Source organism: Drosophila mojavensis, unplaced genomic scaffold (genome assembly GCF_018153725.1).
Source record: "Drosophila mojavensis isolate 15081-1352.22 unplaced genomic scaffold, ASM1815372v1 contig_74, whole genome shotgun sequence".
NCBI classification, from domain to species: Eukaryota; Metazoa; Arthropoda; class Insecta; order Diptera; family Drosophilidae; genus Drosophila; species Drosophila mojavensis.
In genome coordinates, this window is record NW_025318899.1 from 20081556 (window position 1) to 20107273 (window position 25718).

At 40.2% G+C, this 25718-nt stretch overlaps 11 protein-coding genes across 14 annotated transcripts; 5 read left to right on the forward strand and 6 right to left on the reverse strand.

Annotated features, from left to right (window-relative positions):
* Window positions 1–410: 410 nt before the first annotated feature.
* Window positions 411–3829, reverse strand: LOC6583073 (importin subunit alpha-7). 2 transcript variants are annotated; one of them, XM_015162728.3, is made up of 5 exons: window positions 3739–3829; window positions 2261–3014; window positions 1927–2190; window positions 1375–1874; window positions 411–1312 (listed from the first exon to the last, which is right to left on the reverse strand). In XM_015162728.3, exons 2-5 carry the CDS (start codon window positions 2980–2982, stop codon window positions 1131–1133), a joined length of 1668 nt encoding a protein of 555 aa, XP_015018214.1. In that variant the 5' UTR covers window positions 2983–3014; window positions 3739–3829; the 3' UTR covers window positions 411–1130. The 2 variants fall into 2 exon arrangements, with proteins under 2 accessions (XP_015018214.1, XP_002008752.2); XM_002008716.4 differs by having other exon boundaries at window positions 2261–3004; window positions 3739–3827.
* Window positions 3830–3923: 94 nt separating this feature from the next.
* On the forward strand, window positions 3924–4201 carry LOC26528022 (DNA repair protein SWI5 homolog). The gene has a single exon (XM_032731823.2). The coding sequence runs from the start codon at window positions 3924–3926 to the stop codon at window positions 4128–4130; it is 207 nt and encodes a 68-aa protein (XP_032587714.1). The 3' UTR covers window positions 4131–4201.
* LOC6583074 (protein MIX23) lies at window positions 4145–5062 on the reverse strand. Its single transcript, XM_002008717.4, has 4 exons — window positions 4912–5062; window positions 4704–4850; window positions 4513–4635; window positions 4145–4452 (listed from the first exon to the last, which is right to left on the reverse strand). Exons 1-4 carry the CDS (start codon window positions 4945–4947, stop codon window positions 4348–4350), a joined length of 411 nt encoding a protein of 136 aa, XP_002008753.1. The 5' UTR covers window positions 4948–5062; the 3' UTR covers window positions 4145–4347.
* A 239-nt stretch (window positions 5063–5301) lies between these two features.
* Window positions 5302–6283, forward strand: LOC6583075 (the record flags this gene model as incomplete). Its single annotated transcript, XM_002008718.3, has 1 exon — window positions 5302–6283. A coding segment is annotated over one exon (792 nt), but the record flags the coding sequence as incomplete, so codon positions are not given.
* Window positions 6284–6585: 302 nt separating this feature from the next.
* LOC6583076 lies at window positions 6586–7955 on the forward strand. Its single transcript, XM_002008719.4, has 3 exons — window positions 6586–7391; window positions 7450–7583; window positions 7644–7955. Exons 1-3 carry the CDS (start codon window positions 6704–6706, stop codon window positions 7872–7874), a joined length of 1053 nt encoding a protein of 350 aa, XP_002008755.2. The 5' UTR covers window positions 6586–6703; the 3' UTR covers window positions 7875–7955.
* On the reverse strand, window positions 7882–10170 carry LOC6583077. Its single transcript, XM_032731820.2, has 5 exons — window positions 9957–10170; window positions 9645–9895; window positions 9455–9578; window positions 8469–9079; window positions 7882–8414 (listed from the first exon to the last, which is right to left on the reverse strand). The coding sequence occupies exons 1-5, from the start codon at window positions 9994–9996 to the stop codon at window positions 7929–7931; spliced, it is 1512 nt and encodes a 503-aa protein (XP_032587711.2). The 5' UTR covers window positions 9997–10170; the 3' UTR covers window positions 7882–7928.
* A 138-nt stretch (window positions 10171–10308) lies between these two features.
* Window positions 10309–12364, forward strand: LOC6583078. Its single transcript, XM_002008721.4, has 3 exons — window positions 10309–10849; window positions 11265–11962; window positions 12035–12364. Exons 1-3 carry the CDS (start codon window positions 10357–10359, stop codon window positions 12149–12151), a joined length of 1308 nt encoding a protein of 435 aa, XP_002008757.2. The 5' UTR covers window positions 10309–10356; the 3' UTR covers window positions 12152–12364.
* Window positions 12365–13305: 941 nt separating this feature from the next.
* LOC6583080 (sterol regulatory element-binding protein 1) lies at window positions 13306–18311 on the reverse strand. 2 transcript variants are annotated; one of them, XM_002008723.4, is made up of 7 exons: window positions 18071–18311; window positions 15951–17571; window positions 15084–15886; window positions 14620–15026; window positions 14428–14554; window positions 14050–14217; window positions 13306–13983 (listed from the first exon to the last, which is right to left on the reverse strand). In XM_002008723.4, exons 2-7 carry the CDS (start codon window positions 17518–17520, stop codon window positions 13618–13620), a joined length of 3441 nt encoding a protein of 1146 aa, XP_002008759.2. In that variant the 5' UTR covers window positions 17521–17571; window positions 18071–18311; the 3' UTR covers window positions 13306–13617. The 2 variants fall into 2 exon arrangements, with proteins under 2 accessions (XP_002008759.2, XP_015018215.1); XM_015162729.3 differs by having other exon boundaries at window positions 15951–17574.
* Window positions 18312–18457: 146 nt separating this feature from the next.
* LOC6583082 (Y-box-binding protein 1) lies at window positions 18458–21163 on the forward strand. Of its 2 annotated transcripts, XM_002008724.4 has the most exons (4): window positions 18460–18951; window positions 19643–20371; window positions 20434–20537; window positions 21070–21163. In XM_002008724.4, the coding sequence occupies exons 1-4, from the start codon at window positions 18825–18827 to the stop codon at window positions 21115–21117; spliced, it is 1008 nt and encodes a 335-aa protein (XP_002008760.1). In that variant the 5' UTR covers window positions 18460–18824; the 3' UTR covers window positions 21118–21163. The 2 variants fall into 2 exon arrangements, with proteins under 2 accessions (XP_043865388.1, XP_002008760.1); XM_044009453.1 differs by lacking the exon at window positions 21070–21163 and having other exon boundaries at window positions 18458–18951; window positions 20417–20480.
* A 1004-nt stretch (window positions 21164–22167) lies between these two features.
* LOC116804398 lies at window positions 22168–23425 on the reverse strand. Its single transcript, XM_032731821.2, has 2 exons — window positions 22919–23425; window positions 22168–22855 (listed from the first exon to the last, which is right to left on the reverse strand). Exons 1-2 carry the CDS (start codon window positions 23390–23392, stop codon window positions 22481–22483), a joined length of 849 nt encoding a protein of 282 aa, XP_032587712.1. The 5' UTR covers window positions 23393–23425; the 3' UTR covers window positions 22168–22480.
* A 143-nt stretch (window positions 23426–23568) lies between these two features.
* Window positions 23569–25118, reverse strand: LOC6583084. Its single transcript, XM_032731819.2, has 4 exons — window positions 24798–25118; window positions 24223–24740; window positions 24030–24151; window positions 23569–23967 (listed from the first exon to the last, which is right to left on the reverse strand). Exons 1-4 carry the CDS (start codon window positions 25023–25025, stop codon window positions 23600–23602), a joined length of 1236 nt encoding a protein of 411 aa, XP_032587710.1. The 5' UTR covers window positions 25026–25118; the 3' UTR covers window positions 23569–23599.
* Between the last annotated feature and the right edge of the window lie 600 nt (window positions 25119–25718).

Consider the following 25718-nt stretch of genomic DNA (forward strand, 5'->3'; position numbering starts at 1 on the left):
GAAAACTTTGGTCTAGTAATCCAGTGTAGTAAATTGCTTCAACAAAAGTATTAAGCGCAGTTCGATCAGTTCGCACGTAAAAATCCCTTAAGTTATCACATCTTTTGGTAATTTCATAATTTTTTTATTCTGTACTTTTTTGGTAAGTAAGTTATTTGTGATATTTCAATATTTCAAAAATATATATACTTTTTTAATTTTTATTAAATATTGGAGTTTTTAAGGATATGTGGAAATTCATAATGTTGTATGTAATTGTAAAGTTTGCTTCACACATTCTAGTTTGTTTGTTTAGTGTGAGTTAGTTAGTTCATCTTATTTTCAAAACTCAGGGTAGCTCCCTTTGAAAGATTTTAAACAGAGCAGAAAAAGCTAAAAAGAACAAATAACAAATAACGAGTTTATATTCGTTCTGGTCTGATTCCTCTTTATTGACAAGTTATGTTAAACGAAAATTTGATTTAAATGTGGAAACTTATTTTATGATTTGCAATTTTTTTCTTTAACAAAATCAAAACTTTTCAAGTTAATCGTTATAAATATATATTATATTGTAGATGTAGGTATACATACGTAAATATGTATAAATAACAACACCAAAGCCGGCTTCGAACTCAGTATGGGAGATATATCCGTAAAAATGTACTTATATGTTTAATGAAAATATTTACAGGCATTAGGAAGCATCGCATATACAAAAAATAGGGATTATTAATGTAGCTAGCTAAAAATCGATCATCAAAAATAATATATATGACCACAGATGCATTTAAATACGCATACACAATGTATATTTCGCAATATACATTTATATCTCTGGTGCTTTACCGTATTTGGATTAAAATGCACGAGTTGTGGTCCTGGACCGTATGCACACATCGAATTTTTGGAACGCTTTCGCAAATAATAATAATAATTAGAGTATATAACAAAAGAAAACAAACAAAGTACTAAACGTAAATTAAAGTTCGGGCCCTTATGACTTAAATGCTAATGACTGCACACTGAGGTGTTGTCAGTGCATGTCTTTCTATGCCCGCTCTACACACATTATGGTGCTACTTTCACGGTTCATCTGAGAGATTACCACTTGTGAATGGTTTAATTTGCAGTGTTTGTTTTTTGTCATGCTAGAAGTTAAATCCGTTGTTGGGCAGATTTTGCGGATTGAACTCATACTGTTGACTGCCAGCAACGGGCGCCACACGCGTGTCCTCCTCTTCGTTGCCAAAGTATTGTTCAATAATGTAGAATGATTTATGATAAATATCGCGATTTTCGTGTGCCTGCAGATATTCAATTTTGTCGAGACCTGTTAAATGTTCACGAATTAATAATTGTTTTGATTCACTCTGAAAAATGAATTTAACATACCGCCGCACTCTTCAATGGTTATTGCATATGGATTTGGTCGCACTTGAAACTTTTCTCCGGCTTTTAGAATATTCTCAAGAGCATTCAAAGCTACCTGAATAATATCCGAATCCACTACAGTGAGAAAGTCGCACATTGGCGGCACACAGCCGACCTGTACTAAATAATTGATTTGCTCCGCGGTTCCACTACTGGTGGCATTAGTTATTGCCCAGGCCGCTTCCTTTCGTGTTTTAAAGTCTGCTGTTTGCATTATGGTCATTAGTTGTGGGAAAATGTTGGCATTGATGATTGCCTGAATTTGCTCGCGATTGCCAGCCGCAATATTTGAAATGGTCCAGCACGCTTCCTTCTTAATTGTTTCGGCCGTTGAGCATAGCAATAGACTGATGCACGGCAAGGCATTATAGCTCAATATCACTTGGGTTTGCTGATCATCGCCGGTGACAATATTGCCAACAGCGCGCAGTGCCGCCGTACTCACGTTCTGTTGTGGATGCCTAAAAGTACACACATTTAGTTATCATCATAATATATATTACCTTAACATACAGTAGCAAATCGACGAGACGCCGACAGACACCCGCATCAATCACGGCCTGAATTTTATCGTTTGGCCCATCAGATAAATAGCTAATGGCCCAACACGTATCGCTGAGCACATCTGCGTCAGTGTAGTGCAGTAAGCGCGCAAGTATGGGTAGACCATGCACAATTTTAGAGAAATCAGCCGGAGGATTTTTGCCACGACATAAATTTGAAAGCGTCCAAACGGCATTCCGCACCATAGTGATACGGTCCGAAGTGCTCAGCACACTGTTGTAAAATCAAAAAGAAAGTTATAAAACTTAAATGAAAGACAATTCATATGGATTTCAGTACTTACTGCAGCAGTGGCAACAAAATGCCAGAATTAAGCAAATGATCACGACACGCCGGTGAATCACCAGCTATGTTGCCCAATGCCCACACAGCCTGCTCCTGCACATCGTGATGGGGGCTCGACAGCAGCTCAATGAATACGGGCACTGCGCCGGAATCAATGACAATCTTAGTTTGGTGTGAGGTACCCGATGCGATGTTTGTCAATGTCCAGGCCGCCTCGAATTGTAGTGTTGCATTTGAGTTGTTGCGCAAGAAGGTCACAAATTGTGGCACAATGTTCTTCTCTATGACATCCTCGATTGGGGGATTTGGATCACGGGACAGTAGTTTGCGAAACTTTTGTGTTGCTTCCAGCTGATCGCTCTCTTTATCGCTATAGAGCATTTGAATCATCTCTGCATCAATAATTGGCTGTTGGCCTGAGGCCTCCTGCTGACCGGCTCCATGCGATTGCACTCCGTCCACGGCCACACCCACTCCCAGACCCTGCCCACTACTGTCTGCCATGTGCATGTCACTGCTGTGCAGCTGGACTTCGCCACTGCCGCTACTACCGGCGCTTGTGGTCGCCGGTGTTGAGTCCAGCACAACATTGCGACGCTTTGAGAGCTGCTGTTCTCGTTTTGTTTTCCGCAACTGTATTCCAACCTCTTCGCGTCTGCGGCGCATCTCTGTTGAGTCCAGAGCAACATTTTTATAGCGATGTTTATGTGTGGTGGACATTTTATGTCGGTAGCTATTATTTCTGTGAAAGACTAAAAATAATATACTTCTATATCTATGTGATTTAAAAAAATTTTGTTTATGGTAACAGTTCACAATTTTTATTTAAGTTCTGTGGACTTGGGATTATAACAACAGACTTACACCAGAGTCTCTTAATCAGTGCCTACATGGATGACAAAATTGTTTTGTGAATTCAAAAGCTTGCGCATACTAATGCAAACGTGTTGGAATCATATGCATCACGCATGTTATTATACAATTCCGACATGGACGGGTGGTATATACTCGTGTCATACACGAATATACATACATATGAATTGACCTCACTTATAGAGTATAACTGCGTCGACCACTCTTGCATTTACGTTTTCTTGCACCTTCTTTTTACTTCACTCAGGGTTGCCAGCTTACGCAGTTTGTATGAAGAGTCTAGCGTAAGCTGGAAATATTGCAATGAACAAGTATTACTAACTGTTGCTCGTTAATAAAATATTAGATGTAGTTTATAAGCACTTTTCTATTTGCACAGCAACAATCACTTTCACATTTTAATTATTAATACATACGAAAATGCATATATGTATGTGTGTAGGCGTGTAATAGCGTGTGCGTAATGTGTATATGTAGTGTGCGATGGGCTTAGGTCAGCTTCAGCAAATGCTGCGTACTTCCTCACAATTCGCTGTATATAACATTTCTTTTGAGTCCAAACACACTGGCTTTAAGTTACAGCAACATTTGTTATCACTTTACCTGTATTACTGCCAATTTGAAAGGTCTATTTATAGCACAAAACACAAATGCAAATTTTTGTCACGATACGCCACACGTTTTTAGATGGGCGTATAAGGTTGCCAGACTAAATTGATTGCACTACAGCTGATTGTGCAACTTAGTAAGCCTCGATATCGATATCAGCAAGACATTATTAAAATAAAATGGCGCCAACAATGAATGCATCCAAAGATCAACAAACAAAAACTGAAGTCGCTCTGCAACAACAAAAGCAAAAACATATGCAGCTTCTGCACGAATACAACAATCTGAAGGATGCAACCCAAACAGTGCTGGGAGCCTTAGCACAGGCAAAAGGAGTACCTATTAAAGACATGCATAAGATGTACAACCTGCCAGATGGGAAATAATATTTTCAATTGAATAGCATTGAATTATGTATTTATTGTCAAAAATAAAGAGACATCCAGATGCTTGTAAACAGCATTATTTCGTAAAAAATAGCTAGGCAGTTATTGATGATGACATACTATTCATAATTTTACTTACAACTAAAAAATTTAAATTACTGCCTTCATTGCATGCTGACAACTTCATTGTCATATTGTATTACATCAAACAAAATATTTATTCGCCAGCATGAAAATAATTCCTGCAGCGTTCATTAAATGCCTTGTAACTCCGTTCCTTAATTATATCCTCCACATTAAGCTCCGCTTGCAGCACCCTCAACTGTCAAAATAATAAGGTCTTTAATGCAACAAGCAAAATTTAAACAATATGAAAACGTACCTTGCGCTGCTCAGCCTTGAATTTACTATCGGTGTCCATATCATCTGGCTGTGCCTCCCTTTGCTCGCGAAGCTTCTTCAATGTTGCCGCTGATAAGGTTATGCAATTGCGTATATTTGATTGCTGCCCGGATTAAGGAATCAAAATATATTGGAGCTGTGAAAATATGCAATAAATAGTTTTGTATTTACCCGTGCGAGATGTGACTGCTGCAGTTTAGTGTACAGATCTCTGCATGTGCTCTCACTATTCACTTGACCCTTGAATGATTCCGTAGGCAGAGCATTAAGAGCGTAAATAATTTTATCATCTACATCGCGCATCTTCTTTAGAGCCTCCTATTATCAAAGTCATATTGAATGGATACTGCATTTATTTTGCTTATATGTTGTCACTTACTTGAAAGCCCAAAAAGTCAAAGCAAGAAACAGCCATTGAATATTAAAAATTGAATATTATTTATCAAATTAACAAAATAAAAAACAAAAATTAGCCGGCGCAATGTGCGTTTTAACAGTGTTGCCACATTGTTGAGGCTGCGGTTATCCGAATTGCCGATATTTTTCTATATTTTAATGTTTATATATATGTTTATATCGTTTGTCAGATTATGTTTTTGCATTCTAGATTCCGATTAGTTTATTAAATTTTTATGATACATTGTTCAATATAATTATGAATATCAAAAATAGCTCCACGTAATCGATAGTTACTTACTAATAAGAATACGAAAGCTGTCATCTCTAAGTGGACCAACCATTTGGTAGAAACAATAACAAATTTGTCTAAATAACACATCTGAGAACTTTACCTATGGCGAAGCACGAAGATATACGTGATAAAATTGAAAGTGGAATCTATAAGTTAGCGACAAATGATAAAAGCACAAGAAGCACTGTTTGGCGTGTGTATCGAAAGATTGAGAAGGAGGACGGCAAAATATTAGAGCACGTCTTGTATTGCACTGGATGTAAAAATCTAATGTCCTTTACCCATAAATCAACCACAAATTTGAGGCGCCACAAGTGTCATTTGCAATATTTAAAAAAACAGACGTTTTGCAATGGATATTCAGACGCAAACAGCTCAAAGGAATGGTTCAAAGACGACGAAGGAGAAATGTCAGTGGAAGACATTTTACTGGAAGCTGAGTCCGAACTTAAAGTGGACAACGAAGAGAGTTGCGACGCCCAGACAATGAGTGATGAGTTGGACAAGAAACCTACATCAACGGACGTTGCTGCATTTATGGCTCTCCGGAGCGCTGGTGTTGGAGCTGAGCCAAACGATAGTTGCGTGGACACTGGATCACTCGTTCAACAATCGAAATCCAACGATGATCCACTAAATGTTGGCGTTTCAAGCATTCCAAATCCAAGTTCACGTCTTTCTGAAGCCTTTGTATCCCACGACGTAAGTGGGGCTGAGGAGTCAGCAATTTACGCACAAACTTGGTCATTGGAATACCGAAAACTTACTGAAGAACAAAAGTTCTATGCCAAAAGGGCAATCGATGAAATTTTTGTGCTGGGCCGACTTAGACGTTTAACATTAAATACGGTACCGCCGGTTACCGAGTGAAATAGTGCACAAATATTTTTTTTACCTATACGATAATTGTAATTTACTTATTTTTAACGGAATATGTTTGTAGATAATGTAAATATTTATTAGGTTAATTCTGTGGTCTCGGCTTATAAGATATTAATAAATGTAGAAAGTAGTCTGTGGAAGACTAGATTTTCCCACCAAGGCATATTATAAATATTAATTATTTGTTTTATGTTGTCAATAAAAAATATAAATTAAGAAAATGAAAATAATACTTTTACAGTGTTGTTAAACACTGAAAGAGATTCTATCCTAATGTTAACATTCCAATACATTAATTTAAATGTTAACAGCAAACTCTTTATTGCATATTTATTACCAAATTAACTTTATTGGTATCACTGCTTAGTGTTTCTATGAAACGACTTAAGGACTTCAAATTCATCTGCAATGTATACCTTTCCATTTGAGTAATTCTATTTAACGCATTAACATGTACAAGTATTTCATGTTATGCTCCCTGTTACTTTGACATTCTGTTAGATTGAGCATACGCGTGACGCGTCTAGATTCTAAAAGCAAAAATTATTTTTTTTCCGGTTGGTCACAGACAAGTTGATTGTATTACAATTGGATTAAAATGACAAGCAGACGTCCATTATATAGCAATCGGGAACTTGGTGGCTCCGGATCGCCCACTAGAAATGTGTTAAGTAGAAGTCCACGTCCTGATAGCTACAGGGAAAATATGAATGCAGATGAAGATGAAAATGAATTCGATGAATCGAATAATGAGCCAACTAATGAAGAAGGCGTGGAGACAGACTCAAATGAAGACGATTCAATGGATCAGAGTTGCGGCAACCCATCAATACAGCATAATCAGACACATCCCCAAACAGCACAGGCAATAAGGTCAAGAATAGCCCAAGGGACCGGCGCGCAACGACCACGAGAGACAAGCCTTCAACGACGACCAGAGACAAAACCACTGGCAACAGCGCCGCTGGCTAACTTAAAAATGAAATCATTTTCACCTTCTCAGTTAATGAAATATTCTATTATTATCATATTGCCGCTCATTGCCTACTCACAATATTACAAGTCGGAGCCGCAAGTGAAAACCTGTACATTCGAGAAATTGAAGCAACGCGCTCCTTCGCAGTCGACGGATGTGTGGAAGGCGCTGAGGTGCAACATTGAAGATATGCTAAACAAGAAGAGCAAATCGCCCAATGTTTACTTGTTTTTATACACGAATGAAAGCAACGAGTCTGAAATGCAAAAACTGGTCAACGATATAGCACTGGAAACGTCCAAGTGTTTCAGTAAGCAAATGTGAAGAACAAGCAGAGTCCACTGAATTTATATATACTTTTTTAATAGATGAAAAGCCACTTGTAAAGATGAGCTTGAAGGATTTCGAAACGCAGACCGGAGATGATTACGGCTTTCCCATTGAGCAGTACAAAAAGAAAATCAGAGACGGCAATGTTTTCCTCATTGTGGATCTAAATGATGTGAGTAGTGGCTTAAGATATTTGATAGACTATTCAATTAATTTCGGCTCTCAATCACAGATACCTCCAAATGCGGCACGTGCACTGCACACCATTTGCGACACCTACAGTCCTATCGCTCCGGATGTTGTCATCTTTCTGACACTGCGCACTCATCTGACGACAAATGCTGGAACTCCAGTCCAATTAGCCCATCACACATTGCATGAGCTCTGGAAGGAGTTACCCAATAATGAACTGGATGCACTAATCACACGAGTCACCGATCAGGTGTTGCTGTTGCAAAGCTAAGCTTAACTTACTGATATGTGAGACTTTATTTCGGTTATGAACAAATCAAATAAATTAGTTTTTAATATCTATCCACCATAACTCAAGCAAAAATGCCACCACACTGCAGGACATGCCAAAGCACCACAACATGACCAGGCCCATGAAATTGTCAATGCCCAGCTTAACGGGTCCAATATCAAAGTTGGGTCTTTTTGAGGATACGATGCGATTTTGCCTATGGGCATTCATGTAGTCAGCCACGATTTTCCACTCCCAGTACTTGTCAAATCCGGATGAATGCCAGGCGAGCGTGAAGTCATTATGAATGCCACATAATGGCCACAAGCGGGGAACGTACGCATTTGTGTAGGAAAAGAAGAGATCATCCACCATTAGTTTGAGTCGCGGCAAAGCATTATCAGGAATCAATTCAGCGTTTGCCACGTGTCCAAAAAGCATTCGCTCGACCACAAAGCCCATCTGTTCAGTGCGGGATTTCGCTGCCATGGTCGCTGCATCATTTACACGATAGTGCTCGAAGATTCCCAGTAAGACGGGCTGCAAATGCCAAAGGGTAAAAAAGCTCGCAGAGCAAAAATCACACTGACTCACATCATCATCATTGTTAACATCAATGGTGGTTATCCAGGCATAAGAAGTCCCTGTCCAGGTCATCTTGTGCTCATAGAGACGTTGCCGCGAATCAGCAGCTTCCTCCAATTTCGGCAGCGTCAGTATGGATGCCAATCCCCCACCATAAACGGTGGTCAAGATTATGTCGATCATATAGCTCGCCAGCAGGACAGTGCGGAGTGCATACGATTTGGCTACATAATGAGTGCTCTGGTTAACAAACAACTTGAGCGTGCTGACATAAGCAAAGCGCAGACTCTTTCGCCAGCGCGGCTCTGAAGCTGAAAACTCGCAGTGATGTGTGCCGGCTAGAGCTAGGCATTCTAAGGCAAGGCAAATGACGACACATAGCCACAGCTTGGCCTGGAATGGCTGCAGCGGCAAAGCCCAGTTGATAATTCTACGCGGCGCCGGCACTAGACATGTTATACCAGAACGTCCAAGAAAACTTGACATATCCATTTGCTTATAGGCTTCGTACCACATAAACAAGCCGCCCATGGCGTAATCAATTGTTCTGTTCACCACCATGCCCATCAATCCAACGCCTGTATCATTTGGATAGAGGTCGCCCCACTCGGATTTTTCGCCTGTGGATAACAGTTGATACATAAATGATAAAATGGCATGTGTATGTGTATGTATAAATATAGAGTCAAATATCGCTCTCTTCGCTTGGCAATTCTAATGAGAAATGAGCAGCGCTCTAGCGCCCGAGCACTGAGCTCTATTAAAGGGAAGATGCTACAAAAAGTTTTGTCTGTCGTAGTGCTCCGCTTTGAGTGCACTTGTAGCTCTCTGAGCTCAACTTGAGTGGAATGATGTCAGCTATAAAAGGGCAATGCTGCCCTATAAATCGATCAGTAATTTCTCTGATCTGCTGCTTATCGGTCGAAGTGCTCATCGTTTGCTTTGTGGGTCGTCAATTTATATGAAGCTTACGATCAATACAAATACATACATACTTGTATCTATTTGCAGAGTGCAATTGTAAATTTCGCAGAAAGTGAGTATGACACGGACCTCGGTGCCATCGGCATGCGCCTCTGTTTTATTGGAAGCGCGATCGAACATTGCTGGTTGTTTTTCCTGAATAAATAAAACTATAAAAATCTAGAAAAGAAAAAACCATAAATAATAACTATTTTCACTTACATAGCTAAGTAGCATAAATGGTTCATAATTAAATAGACCCAACACAACTTCGCGTCCTTGTAAATTTTTCATTTTACTTGATAAATCTTTAGCACTATTCCATATAACCTTTTCGGCTTGGGCATCATAAATATGCTGTGTATAAAAATGTGGTTTGCTCTCAAATCGAGAACCAACAAAGCGATTGGTTTTAATTTCAAATATGCTCGAATTACGTAGTTTGGCGTTGACCAAAAGAATGTTCGGTTGATCTGTAACGAGGAAAAAAAGGTCAAAGTTACAGGAAAAAGAGAAGAGTTTTTATCAGCTTACCAAGAAATAGGTAACCATTCATATAACTATCAGATTCCATAGGCTTTTCAAGCAACTCATCGGTGTACACAAAGATAAAATAATTTTGAATCGACCGCCAAATTGAGTAAGTGCTTGCTTTATAAAAATTACGAATAAATTGCGGTATATGCTCCTGAAACACTACAAAGCTCTGTAATTTAAGCAAATAAACGCATTAATTAATTATTAAAAGGAAAACAAATTGTATATAAATTATCATAGGCTAATTTGAATAGTTTTTTATTGCAACCAGTGCTGCATAAAATATTTGCAATATTGCCTTTTTTTTCTGATAGCAAAATCATTTTTGCAATTTGCTGGTCACACTGTTTGGCCATAAATCAAAAACGTGCGTCACCCTAACAACCGATTGTAAACAATGGAGAAGTTTGGGTTGGCTTGTCCGTTGGCATTTCTAGCCAGCAAGCCGCAGCGAATTAGAACAAATATATTGGATTTAAATTACGACTGCTATGTGCATATATTCTCGTATCTAACCGCGCTCGAGGACAAATTAAATTTAGCCCGAGCTCATCCGCAATTTCGCGAAGTCTTCGCACGTGACGCGCCTCGTCGTTTTGTTAAGATAAATATGCGGATGCTGAAATGCCTTTCCGATTGGGAATATCTGTTGAAGCTGTGCGGTGACTGTGTGCTCGAGTGCGAGCTACGCCATGGACGCTGGGACAATAATATCACGCAACCGTTCATATGCCTCCTAAACACGCACTGCCAGAATTTGCGGCATTTGCATCTCATATTCGCGCACTCCGATCTAAAGCCACCGGCTGAGGGGGATCTAAATATTTTACAAGTGCTTGAACGGAAGAATCTGCATAGCCTCAGCCTAATCGACGCTAAGGCAGCTGATGGTGAATATGATAAAATATCGTATAGACATAATGGACAAATTTCATTAAGCATTTGGAGTTCAATCAAAGAATCAATTGAGGTTTTCTGCTTTCATTACTTGAGTGCCAATAATACTTATTGATATGAGTTACTAAGAAACCTAAAAGTTGAATCAACAATAATATTGCTAACTTTTTATAATGACAAATTAAAAATTTTGTTATATTTGTAGTATTTATCAATATTTTTGATTCATCTTTTAGATCTAAAATTTCTGAGAATCGCGGAGAACACGATATCTAGTTAGCAAAGAAACTTTATAAAGTGAATCTTATTGAATAAGAATCAGAATTCAATTAAATATGTGAGCTCATGTAAATAGTGATAAATAGTGATGAATAGAGTCTACATAGCACATTTCCCAATCTTCAACAGTTCTACAGCTGCATAGCTTTACTGAACTAGAGGCTTTGCATATTGATGGCTTCGATGCTGAGTTAACAAACGAGGATATCGTAGAGCAGTTCAAGGCTTTATCAGGATTGCGTCGACTTTCGCTACGTTTCGTTTCGCGGCGTCAGTTGCCGCCTCTGGCTATCCATTGCCCGCTGTTGGAGCACCTGTCCTTGGAGAACTTTGAAGGCACTCTGGGGGATGTGGGTGACTTTCCCAGACTGCGATCTCTCCGATTGCTTTGGCGTTTGACAATACGTGTGAACAGTCAGCTCTTTCGATCATTGGCAAAGCGTTATGCGAACCGTTTGGAGCAGCTGCAGCTAACGAAAGTCAATTCGGAGTACGTCGAGCATATAGTAATGCTTCAAAGTCTGAAAGCGCTCACCTGCTACATGTGGCCGGCCACACTACTTGGATACATAAGCAAATTGGAACAACTCGAGTGCTTGGCATTACAGTGCACCGAGCCGCCAGCTCACATGATGCAATTGGTGGATGTGATTGCCAAGTGCACAAAGCTCCAACACTTAAAGCTGGGCAAGCGCTGGGAACTTGAGGAATGGAGTAGCTTTCTAAGCGCCTTAGAAGAAGAGTTGCGCAAACAGACATCAAATGGAGCACGGGGCCAGCTAATGTTAACACTAGAGCAATCAACATCGAAAGCAACACAAAACCAGGTAGAATTACCTATCATATAAAACTCTTTTCTTTTAAACCAAGCACAGAATTTCTATTTTCTCTTTTTTCAGTTAAGTGATACTGTAAATTCGCGATTGTTGCAATTGGATTGGCTTGGCACCGCGTGCTCGCTGTGTACACCCGATCGCCATACGAAGCCAACGATTCCAGGCTTAAATTGGCTCTGAAGGACTTACCTCGCAATGCGTCTGCTCGATGGCCACCGTTACCCGCAAGATCCAATCGTTGTAGGGCAAATTATGCTCCTCGAAATCCAGACGCTTTGGTTCATAGTTATAAAAGTCGTTGTCCTGGCCTGGTATAAACCATTTCCCTGGCTCCAAAATGAGCAAAGCCAGTGGCTCCGTTGTCCTCAGTTGTATATCGAACGCAGAGTGCCACAATAGACAAGTGGCATGTGAATCGATCAAATATTGTTGTGCTATATTCAATAATTTCAACCAACAAAATTAGTTTCAATCATAAGAAACGAAACTCACCGAGAAAACTTAAAACGGTGGACCAATAGTTTGGTTCCATCAACATGTTGACATCAAGTTCTGTGTTATTATAAAACCCAAGCTATTGCTTTATATAGCCATCGGAGAGGTTGCCAATGACGGCTAAATTACATATCCATTGTGGATTATAGCTTGTCATCAAATAATTGCTAATCAAATATTTAGAAAGCATTTAGAGAAATATATATATGCAAGCTAGCTTTAAATATTATAGAAACCCTGGATATGGAATAGTTGTTAGTTCCAATTCAACAAAATCAAAAACATTTATTTATGAAAACTATTTATTTATATTGTAGTTAATATGTATAGTAATTTAAGTTAAAAACAAAACATATACATACTCTGATATATTTAGTACAAATTAAATAAAATAGCTCTTTATTTAAACTAATTATTCTGTAGCTCAATTTATAAATTTGTGAAAATAAAAAATTTGGACTCCAAATTTTGTGGCCGAACATTAGGTAATAAAGTTAAACTTATTCAAAGAAGGAGCTATGCTCTAAATATAGGTTTGGAAAAAATATAGTTTATGCTTTGGAAAATATAGAAAACAAAACAAGATGAAACCATTTCATATATAAATATTTGTACTTAAAATAATCAAGCTTAATTAAAACCAGACACGATTTCACGATATAAATTTAAGTTATAGAACATTTTTATAAAGTCAGAAAATATCAGTATATGCATATATATTTTTTATATATAAATTTCCTTTAAATGGAGCCCTAGTCAATGTTAAACGATTTCAATTTAATGTGCCAAGGTAATTTGATCTATTAACTGCATGAATGACATATTTATTTAAATAAATATTCATATATATATATATATTTATATGTATATCTGTGTGTATGTGTGGTAACCATTATCGCGAGTAAACATATCGTTTAAACAAATTGTGAATAAAAGTAATTACTAACTAAATAGAAATTATAAAGCAGGTAAAAAGCGTGGGGATTGTAGTATAGTAAGGTCCAGCCATGTCATCCGGTATTTGCTGTGTACAGTAAAACAATTGATGCGTGTTTGAGACAATTTCGTAATCCAGTTGTCTTTCTTTCCAGTTGTTTTTCCGCGTGGTAACATTTGGGATTAGCTTAGTTTTCAGTTGAACTAAATGTGGGTTAGGCCTTAACAGTTACTCCGCCATTGCCCAGTGACTTCATCAGTTGATAGCATTCCTTCAGCTTACGCTTGTCGCCCACTTTCTCTAGCGTTTTGGCTGCCTCGGCTAATAGACCAGCACGCTCGCCCGGCGAACTTAAGAGTGCAGGTGGCAGGTACTTGCAGGCCACATACATGGCTGCTGCTCGCTCCCGTTCCCCGCCCTCAAAGTTCTGATGTCGTCGATCTTTGCTGCCGCAAAAGATAGAAGATTGGGCATTTCGCGAACGCAGACTTCTATCTAGCAGCTGCTGCGTGGGGCATGGTGAGGCGCCGGCCATTAGGCGGCAAACGGCCTCATACAAATAAATACGCGACTGAGCGTTCTGCGAATAAATATAATAAATAAATAATTAGTCTGTGATTCGCTAGATGTGTTCCCACTTGCTTACCGGTATATTTTCAACAATGCTGCGCAGTGAATTCAAATCCGTTTGGAACTTCTCGAGCACATCTCCAGGTACCTGATAGTAACCATCGTCATCGATGCCCATGTACTCCAGCTCCCACAAGGCCGTGCGTGTCTCCAGCAACCAATCGCAGGTCAGCAACTGGAACAGCTAAATCAAACATATTTCATTAATCATCTTGATAACATACATTATCTTTATTCTAAGGTGTCCGACGTTGCGAGTGAACTGCACGGAGCTTGCACTGCAGTTGTATTGCCGCAGAGAATAAAGGATACAGACAATGCGACTACAATGCACCTCCGTCACAGCTCCAAAGATGTCGGAATGCTGCATAAACGGGGCAGTGCTCCAGCTTACCAATTTAATACCCTTTGCATTGGTGATACGATTGACCGTAAGGCATTCTTGAAGTTGGGCACTAGACTCATCGCAGAGGCGGTTGATCGAATGCTTAAGGCGTTTATCCAAAGTGTTGCCATTGTTCCTGCAAGTCGAAGAAGAATATAAAATACAGGCTACGTACAATTGTATAGAGAGCGTATCACATACATGAGCAATATCATCTTGGCGCGCAGCACTGCATGCAGAGCTTTGGGCAGCTGATCATTGTCGCTACAGTGTTGCAGTTCCGTCGGCAGCTGCTTAATGCTATCATACAATTTTTCCGCCAGCGTGTCCTCTCCTAACAGCCAGTGCACAGCAATTTCCAGGACATTGGCCCACCAGACAACATTGGTGTCGCGCTCATCCTCGTCGGCCCATAAAGTATCCCGCAGCAGGGAGGTATACTTCAGCACATTGCTTACGATGGTGCCGCTATGTTGCTGCTGCAATTGTTCTGCCTCGCTGCCAGTGTTGTTGTTGTTATTATTGTTAGGCGTTGCTTTGTTTTGTCTATGTGACCCGGCGCCCACCAAGCACTGGATTGCCTTGTACAGCAAATGCTCGCGATATTGCTGTAAAATAAAAATAGTTAGTGACGAGTAGCTTATGAAAGAAATCCATTCCCTTACCTTGATGGCATATGCAGCCGGATCGCAGGGATTGCGCAAGCGTGTGAAGAAGCCATCCTGTTCGCCAGCGCTGAGTTCGTAATTGAAAACATGCGCGCTACAATAACCATAGCCATAGGTGGTAAATGCCCAGCGCAGCTCTTGGGTTTGCTCGGCGGCACGAGTGCGTCCACATTCCTGGCGTGCTCGACTCATGTAGTAGCGGGCGAAGAGCTGTTGGAGCCATTTGGGTGCACTTCGCTTCATCCGCAGAGCTGTCATTACATGAATGCAAATGGTCTCGCGTGGAGTTAGCAAATTGTGCGCCACTTCAGCCATGTTGCTGGCGCAGAGAGCCAGCATAACGCCATTACGATCGTTGCTACGATCGCCCGTCAAATTGAGTTGGTTCAAACGATTGAAGAGCAAAGCCAATTCCCGTGCAGAGGACAAAGCACGCTTGCGCGTCGCTGCGTTGCAAAAGAGTCCGCCAGCACGACGGGAGAGCACCCGACCCAACCAGAGTCGATGGAATAAAAAGCGTAGAAACTGCCAAAAGGTATTCAGGTGGCATTCCAAGCGGGACGTCGGCAAACTTAATCCATACATGTGCAGACAGTTCAGATAACCGGCATAGGCCTGCGCATGTTGGCCCTGGGCAAAGTGAGTTTCGGCCCGTTTCTTGTGCTGATAGTAGGCATCCGTTTGCACATCCAGCTGGGGATCACCGTACACCAAGACCTTCACCAAACAGCCAAGCATAAAGACCAGATTCAAAAGCCATAACCAAGAGCTGTGATGCCAGCCAATGTTGTCCGCGTTATCTGAAATATTAAAATTGGTCAATAATTTTTTTTTTTTTTTTAATATTTGTTTTTTTTCTTTTACCATCGTAAGCCAATATACTGCGCCTTTGACGGCTTATCTCACCACCCAGATCGTCGTCATCAAAATCATTAGAGTCCGTGCCGAATTGACTGTGTTGCAAGAGCTTTTTGAAGGGATTAACTGCCAAGACGGCAAACATGAACATGCAAAGCGCTAGCCGGGAATGATTGGCCATGCCTCGCATAGAGCTGGGCGCCACCAACACCTCATCCTTGCTGCTGCAGCTGCCTGTGGAGCCGCCGTATGGTGATGGCGGCAGCGAAATATCCGAATGCAGCGGTGATGACGACGGATCGGATATATCGCTGCGTGGCGGAGTCAAACCGGCATCCGTATCGCATGTGGATTGTTGGCGACGTTTCTTCGATGAAGTGGAGTTCACAATTGTGCTGCTGTTGCTGTTGCCCAGCTGTAGTAGATCCTTAACCTTTGAGCCGTCGCGTGCCATTATCTCACGCTGCAGGCGCTGCAGCTCAGATTTGAGGTCATAGTTTTGTTTCTGTAAATCGCGTATCTTTTCAATGGACCTGCGCAGCACAGCCGATTTGTTTAGCTTAGCCGCATCGCCGACGACGAGATTTTTCAGCTCGATAATCTTGTCGTTTATTGAGGTGCGATAACGTCGCTCGATCGCATTGTGGGCCGAGCGTTTCACCTCCTTCACCTTTGGCTGCACGCGCTGAATGGCGACCTTAGCAGCAGGTGCTGGCGTTACGGATGGGACCGGTGCGGCTGCAGGTGCTGGAGCCAGCTCTACAGTCGATGCCTTCGATGTTGTTTTCGGACTGGCAGCCGGTGCAATGGTCTCGAGCAGCAGGGGCATCGGTGCAGCTGTCAATATGGTTGCATTGTTGCCGGTATACATCAGCGTTGTGGCCGGACTCACGGAAGGCGTCTGCAGTAGAAAATTTTGCTTAACAGTCGGCAGCATGGCCGGCATTTTCTTGTTGGCATAATGCGGAGCTTTTGCCGAAGTAGACGTCGATGGTGAGGCTGCTGGTGAGGCTGGTGCTGGCGATGAGCTTTCCGGTAGCTGATAAACAAAATCATTGTTGCACGTGGTCGTATACAATATGGTTGGAGCAGGCGAAGCCAGCGGTAAACGCTGGTTGCTGTCCATATGATGAATGGTCGTCGTAGGTTGTGGCTTCAGCAGCTGGGGCAACACCTGCGAGTTAAAGTTCGAGTTCGAAGCAATGAGCGGATCCGTTTTATACATGGGCGGATCGAATAGATTGCTCTGCTGCGAGACTAACTCCTCCTTGATGTGTACCGGAGAAGCGTGCTCGCTCTTCACATGTTGTTGCTGCTGCTGTTGTTGTTGTTGTTGCTGTTGTTGTTGTTGTAATGGTGGCGATTGCTGGGGTAGCTGTTGCATGTCCAAGGCGCATTCGAGTAACGGCGTTGAATTGTTCATATCTAAATCCAAGTCCATTTCATTTAGGAACGTGTTCAGCATATCAGAGGGTATCATTTCTTTAATGATACTCAAAGCATCCTCCTCCTCCTTCCACATGTCCATGGTATTGGACATGAGCTCCATGTCCAATGATGCTGGGTCGATGTCCATAGTTGAAATTCTTTCAGCTGATGTGTTTATTGTTTTGATTTTCCGTTGATACTGCTGATAAATAAAAAACTTTGATTAATGGTCGACTTCTATATACCCTAAAAGTCATAGCAACAAACAAAATTAAAAACTACATTGGTAATTATTTGAATAAATATCCCAGTATATATTTTATTGCTTGTAGGGTATTGTTATGCTGTAATCATTGTTTTGTTTATGAAATTTCTATTTCAAAGCGGCGCAATAACACCAGCCACAAACAAAAACAAATAAACACACACTCACACAAACACACATGTGCACACACACATGCACACACACATACACAACGCATGCACACGCTTATGAACGTGAAAAGCGCCTCTCGACCAATCAGATTGCGCGCGAGAATCATACGATGTGACGGCAAAGCGCCGATGTCACCTCCACTTTCCAGCTAATTGACCAGCAAGCAATTAAAACGCATATAAACGTTGCTTTTTTAAGTACACTCCAAAGAGTTTATAAAACTAACACTTCACCATAGTTTATGTTCGTATAAATCACTTACATGTCCAATAAGCCCAATACTGTTCTTTTAAAACACTATTGCAGCTTGTTGTCGGCCATAATATAAGCTCCAAACATCTATTGACTACAGTTTTTATATGCAAACATGTTTTACAAATTGTATACACATATTCCAACGGTATTTAGCTTTCTTCTGCAACCTATAAACAAATTGTCCAAGAGCTTTATGAAATAAACAGCAGACCGAAACGACTATAATGAATACTTGGTTTCATTTATCGACGTATATCGACAAAGGTGCGATATAACTATTGAATAACCAGTTCTGAAAAATATGAAAACACCTCATTTCGTGCTGTCACACGATACTTGACACATATCGATACGACACAAGCAACTATGTGCTAGAGCAATCGAAAAATTGTACAACACTTACTATAGCTGCCATGTTTCACTTCCTGTGCTTGCGAACAAAATAGAATCGCCAAGAAAACCCTGCGAGTGAGTGTTTTAACATCACACTCGAAAATAACATCAAAGTGGTAGTTGAAAGAGTGCCACAACTCGAACCGCACTTTTACCAACACCAGCCGATTAATTGAAAATAGCAACCAAAAACTCAATTCAAGAAAAAACAAAGTTGCGGCAACCAGCAGACGAAAGCTTTGCCGCACTCCGTGTACAAAACAGCAGGAGAGGGTACTTTATTTATTCTTGCTTTTATTTTTGGAAGCTCGAGAGTGTAGGTGTGTGTGTACGTTTGAGATAGAAGAACAACGAACGTAGCTAGAAAGATGGCAGACTCGGAAAAACAGCAGCAGCTACCCATAGAACAGCAGCAGCCGCTGGCCCAGGAAGAACAGCAGGATGAGGGGCAGCAAGCGCAGGGCAAGCCCGCGCCGCCTCCAAAGGAAATTATTGGTAAGCGTACAAATCAATTTGCATTTTCATTCATCTAAACACATGGCAAGTGCTACCGAAATAGCAATGAAAGGAACGGCGGGCTATATGTGAAAAATGTGCGTGTTTATGTGTGTGTGCGTGTCTTAAAATATACGCGCGCCGCCATTTTGTATGTTGTACATACATACATATATATTCACACATTCGCCGGCTCGTCCGCAGCCGCATGTGAAAAGCGGCGCAAGAAACGAAATGAAAATTCTACTTTTTGCCGGTGGCACAGCCCACCCCCGCGGCCCCATCATACGGCTGACCGAACAAATGTTGGCAACCCAATTTGTTAGCCGTCGTTTTGGCTGCTGGCTCTCTTCACTGTTCTCTCTTTTCCGTTCATTTAGTCTATCGGTGCGCGCCGCGCACTCTCTTACCCGAAACGAGAGTGAATTGTGTGCGTTTCTACATACGTGTGCATGTGTATGTGTTCATTGTTTTGGTAACTTTATTTGTATACACAGTAGTTTGAGCACCCAATAGAAATTTTCGGCATGTGAAACAGACAAAAGGAGGGAACGTTGTTTTGATAGGAATTAATAGCATTCACGACTCATTTGGTAATAAATCAGAATTAAAATTTAAATATATTTAGCTGTTATGTGATTGGTGTGTTATATATCGATTAAGTAATGACATAAACTTATTTTTGTTACAGCCACTAAAGTTACCGGCACCGTGAAATGGTTCAACGTGAAGAGCGGTTATGGTTTCATCAATCGCAACGACACCAAAGAGGACGTCTTTGTGCACCAGAGTGCCATTGCGCGCAACAATCCGAAGAAGGCTGTGCGCTCGGTTGGCGACGGTGAACTTGTTGAATTTGATGTGGTGATTGGTGAGAAGGGCAATGAGGCGGCCAATGTAACTGGGCCATCTGGAGAGCCGGTGCGCGGCAGTCAATTTGCTGCTGACAAACGTCGCAACTTCCGACCATGGATGAAGAAGAATCGCCGCAAGCAACCTGGCGAGGGCGACAACGAAGGTGATGAAATGGCGCCGGCACAACAGCAGCAGCAACAGCAGCTGGATGGTCAGCAGCAACAGCAAATGCAGTCGGGTCCACGCCAGCCACGTCAGAATTATCGTCGTGGTCCCGGTGGCGGTCCTGGTGGTCCACCCGGTGGCCCACGCGGTGCTCCTCGTGGTGGCGGACCACCCGGTGGACTCGGACAACGTCGCTACAATAATTACTATCCGCGCCAGACACGTCGCGTCTTAGGCGGCGGCGATGGCAGTGCTGAACCTGGCGTTCATGATTCCAATTCAGATGGTATGCAGCGCGGCGGCGATGGACAGCCGCGTCGTGGTGGCGGAGTTGGTGGACCTCAGCGACGCTTTTTCCGACGCAACGGACCACCGCCGCGTCGTGATGGTGGCGAGTACAGTGAGTATTCGGATTCTGAAAATAATAAAAATAATTGTTAATAAGGCTAAAAACTCTTTTAGTCCAAGGCGGCCAAGGACCGCCACGTCAGCCGTTCCGTCCGCGCCGTCAAAATCGTAAGCCCAATGGACCTGGCGGCGGTGGCATGGAACAACAGTCACAGCAGGTAATGAACTAAAAGCCAAAAGCAAACAAACACCAACGATAACAACCACAACATCATCAACAACAACAACTACTACTACATCTTTAACAACAAGCAGTACTGCAAAAACAACAATAATAACAACATCAACAACAACAGGGTGGCTTTCGGTGGCGGCAACTACAAACTAACGAGAATAATACATTAAACTGTGCTCATAATTAACCACTAACACACACTCACAAGTAAACACACATACACACACCTAAATATATTTATATATTATATAAATATAAATATATATTTAGGTAGTTAACATAAGAGGCTTTTTGGTTCTTAACATTTCATTTAGAATGCATGTAACAGCGCGCCGCTGAATTAACGTTACATATGTATCTGTACATAGACTTATTTGTGGGGCTAACAACATGATGCAACGAATTGTGTTAACTGCATACAAATTACTCCAGCATTGATCTTGACTTTATTGTTTCTCTTTATTATTTCTTATTATTCCAATATTTGACATAATTCCCGACCCCTTCACTCATAGAACGGCGCTCAAGAACTGCAAAATACAACAACAGAAAGCACCGCTTAGACAAAGCAAAACAAGAAAAGAAAAAAAAAGAAACTGAAAAAAAGTCAAACATCAAAAACTACTACAAAAACAACAACAAGAAGCAGCAACTACTGCAGTAGACAGTAACAACAACATCAACTACAATATCAACTAAAAATGCAGTAGCAACAACGACAACAACAACAACATGAAAATGCAAAATAATTAACAACAATAGATGGAAATGAAAATTCGTCCATGTATAAATATGTAAATGGGCCGCCGCATATTTTATGTTTTGTTTTCATCTGGGACAAGCGACAGGAAAACGAAAATGTAAGATTTACAAATGATAAACCAAAAAAAAAAAAAGGAACTAAAAAAAACAAAACACAAAAAAAAAACGCCAAAACCAACAACTTCAAATTCAATTCAATGATATATTTGATATAACATTTTTATGTGTGTGCATGGCAAAAAAATTGCATAAATTTCAAATTGTATTATAAAATCGGCAAAGGCAAGCAATAAACTTCATAGACACAGAAGCCTAAACTGCGTATATTAGAGACAAACGAAATGCATATATACATATATATGTATATATATATATATCTATATATTTATACACATATTTATACAAAGAAACTAATTATTTGAACATCTTGAATTTGTAATTTTACATGAGAGTTTTGTTGTGCGTGATTGTTACCAGCTTTCAATTTATAGAGTTTCGTATTGAAGATGTTGACCAAAAATCCTAACATTAAAAATGAATTCATTTATACCACACACACGTATACACCACACACACCTCACTGATTGTCCCATCATTGAGATACATCTGATATACGTAAGCTCTCAATATCGAAAGTCACATTTAATTGTAATAATAAAATTCAGATCAGGAGAAACTTATTCAATATATATGCCCCGCAAATGTACACGAAACATCGAGCGAAAGCAGATGGGAGGAAACAGTTTGTAATTCACAGCAAAGAAAGTATATACAAAATGCAAAATGCAACAAAGAAAAACAAACAAAAAAAACTAAAAAAATATATTGGAAAAAATAAAAAAATTGAAAAATATGAAAAGCACTTTTTATCATTTATTGGGTTAACTTTATAGTAAATAATTTTTACAATTGAGCTCTGTTTAAACTAGCCTCACAATATTAGCCATTATTGAAGGCTCCTCATACAATTTTTTTTTCAAGAATATATTGCGTGATACAATGTTTTGATTTATTAACTTCCAGAGCAATGAAAAGCTTAAATAAGCCTTAGGTTAATAAGCAATTAAAATTTGAGAATTTAACGTCTTCGTAGTTTATATATGCGTATATAAAACTAAATATCAAGCTTATGTTAGCCATGTTTTATAGTTGATAATTCGAGCCTTATAAGTTGGTTGTCAGCGATGTCACCGTCGATATATTCAGTCGTTCCAATCTTCCCAATACCAAAAGCTCATCAATTGAACGTTTCGCAAAGAATTTTTGCTCTTCGCTCAATTTAAGGAATGCATGAGCCCAGGCCCGGGCATAGCTTTCGGCTTCAGAGATTGCACTGGCATCAATGTGAATTTCTTGAGAGGAATTAGGATGGATGGTTTCCTTACTGAAGTCTATCGATACGTCTTCAGTCACATTATCTATTTCGATGGGATGCTCTTCGGTGACTTCGGGTGACCAAACCTCATCCTCCGAGAATAACTTAATAAGTGGTCTCTCAGCGGACGTGTGATTTTCTTCCTGTGAACCAATTTGTTCAATCTATGAAAGGGTAGAAATATAAGTAAGTATTAGAAGTATAATGATCTGCCAGGCAGCACTCACCTCTATATTTGAAGCTGGTGTGATGCTGAGTTCCTCGTAGTCTTCTTCATCGCTGTACTCTGCTTTTGTATCTACGAAATCATTGTAGGTTTGAATTTGACGCTTACTCGTTGTCATTGGCGTCCTTTGCTCACTGTCACGGATTTGTGATTTCTTTGGCGACTCCCCATCCTTGCCGTGCTGCTTCAGGTAACGTACATGACATTTGTGTATGCGCAGATTGGATGTAGTGCCTCCAGTTGATTGCATTACACGCTTGCATCCCAAGCAATAGTATCTCCATTTTAGCTTAGTGCCGTCCGGACGGGCAATTTCCCTGTACACGTTCCACACAGAGCTGCGTTTCTTCTTCTTTACTAGTCTGTACTGGCCATCGTGGATTTTAAGTAATATATCCAACTGTGATTCAGTACACTTTGCCTCTTCTTCCTGAACATTTATTATAAACATTTCGTGTTTTATAGGCTTTTCCATAGCGTGTTGACCAGTGTGACCCTAATTAGAAAACGAAAAATACGAAGGCAAGAAAAATACTAAAAACACGGTGGTCATATTAACACTGATATTTTCTATTGTTATCTCGTTCGAGATTTAGATTTATTTTAAATTTGAATTAAAATGTATAAATAATATAAAAATATACATACATATATTTTTTTTAATTGCGTAAACTTTATTCTATTATTTTGCATTCCGCAGCAATTCAATTAGCGTTTTACTTATCGATGTTAGCTCTCGGGATATATGTTTCATGACCTGTAATTTTTGTTTCTCAATGGCTAATTTCTCTTCCTCAATATCCAACATACGACTTGTTGGATCATTTCTTGATGCGTGATAATAATTGTCTCTATCTGATCTTCGTAAATTTGACGGAGGTCGCCCTACTTTATCATCTGCCTGGTCTTGCTCTTCTAACTCCTCTCCTACGACGTGCTCAGTCTCGTCTGTGGGCATAGGTTGCTGCTCTGATTCTCTATCCGGATGTGAATTGCTATGGATATGATTTTCTTCATCACTACTGTCCGCATTGAAAAATGTCGAGGAATCTGTGTTGAGAAGATTTAATTATGAATTCATCCATAAAAGTCTGGGTTTTTCAACTGGTTACCCGTATTATCGAATATGATTTCCTCAAAATCTACAGAGGGCGTTCCAATGAGCAGAGATTGAACTCGTTTAAAATATTGCCAATTCGTAGGATTCCCAGCTTTAACTTTCTGCATTTCTAGTCTAGAATTGAAAAAGTATTATAAATATATATGAGCAAACATATATAGATATATCACTCCACTGTAAAGTACCTGAATTTCCTAGACATATTGTCCATTTTTGATTTGATCTCTTTATGACTAGGTCCATATTCACTCATTTCCTCGGCCATTTCCTTGTGTATGTGGGCATTTTTTCTTGGGCCTCGTAAATCTTTTAAATGTTTTTCCCACAGATCTAGGAAAATGTTTGTTGATTTTGGGGACCACTCAAATCGACTAAGGCTGTCCAATCTTGGGCGGATTGGTTTATGTTCTGGTACACTTGGGGCTTCATCAATCACAAATGCATTATGTTCATCTTGTAATATTGATTTGTCTTCCACTTCATCCCCGTCCTCTTCCTCCTCATCATCTTCTTCAGACGAAAGATTGATATTTTTATAAACAATCTGTTGGTTTTTCTGTTTTGCATCCTGAAATGTTGTATTGTGATTGACAGAATCTGCATTTCTAGGTGAGCAGGAATCGTCGGAAAAGAGTTGAAGCAGCGGTCGAATCGTAGACGTCAATGTCTTTAGTGCATCTTTTTCATTGTCGGTCTGTTCCATCTATGAATATATATTATAGATTAATTTTGAATTTCATTGCTTACAATGTCTGCCTGCCTCTGATTCTGTCACATATTCCATATCACTCAGTTGGGACATGTCGTCTTCCTGGTAGTCTTCTGATTCAGGCAAAACATTTCTCTGCTTCAACTTTGTTTGGGTAAATCGTTTGCTGCCCATTTTGTGAACTGATGGTGCAACGGCTCTGTGTGTTACTTTCAATTTCTTGTTGTTGTTAATGACCCGATAGCGTTGAGCGATAGACTGACCATCAGTAGATCTCATTGCGCGCAATGTATTAATAATTTTATTGTTTACAAATTTGTTATAAGCCTTCAGCTGCTGCTGTCCCGTTGGTATTTTACAACACCAATTTGATATTTGTAATAAACGTTTTCGATAACACTTCGATAATAATTGAGTTGGCTGAAATTGAATAAATACTGGTTCTAGTTCGATAAATAATGTTATGGTAATTGTATGGTAATCTATTTAAAGTTGCCATTGCTCAAAAATGTATCAGTGCTTTATCTTAATTTAAAAAACATATAAATTTAGTTATTTGCAGAATTGGAGCAAGACAAGTAACCATATGCAATTGTTGCTATTTAGATCTATGTAAATAAATTGCTGACATCAGCAATTGTCATCGACTCAATGAAGATTCGCACGCATTTTAGCTAATCATCTACATTTGGAAAGAGGGGCTAGCTGAGAAAGAGCACAAGAAAAACGGACGACAAACAATCAACGACAATTGCGCCACGATTACGTCTAATGGGAGCTGTTCCATCTCTCACAGAATTGAGAAGCTGAGCCCCCACAGGCCTCTGAGTTTGTTTCTACCAGCCGCAGGAGGGGTAGCAGCAGCAACAACAACAACAGGAGTTGAGACGACTTGAAACACTGTCTGACCGAACGAACTGACAGCGTCTTCAAAACCCAATTTATGTGTGCATCAGCTTGCAACCAGTTTAA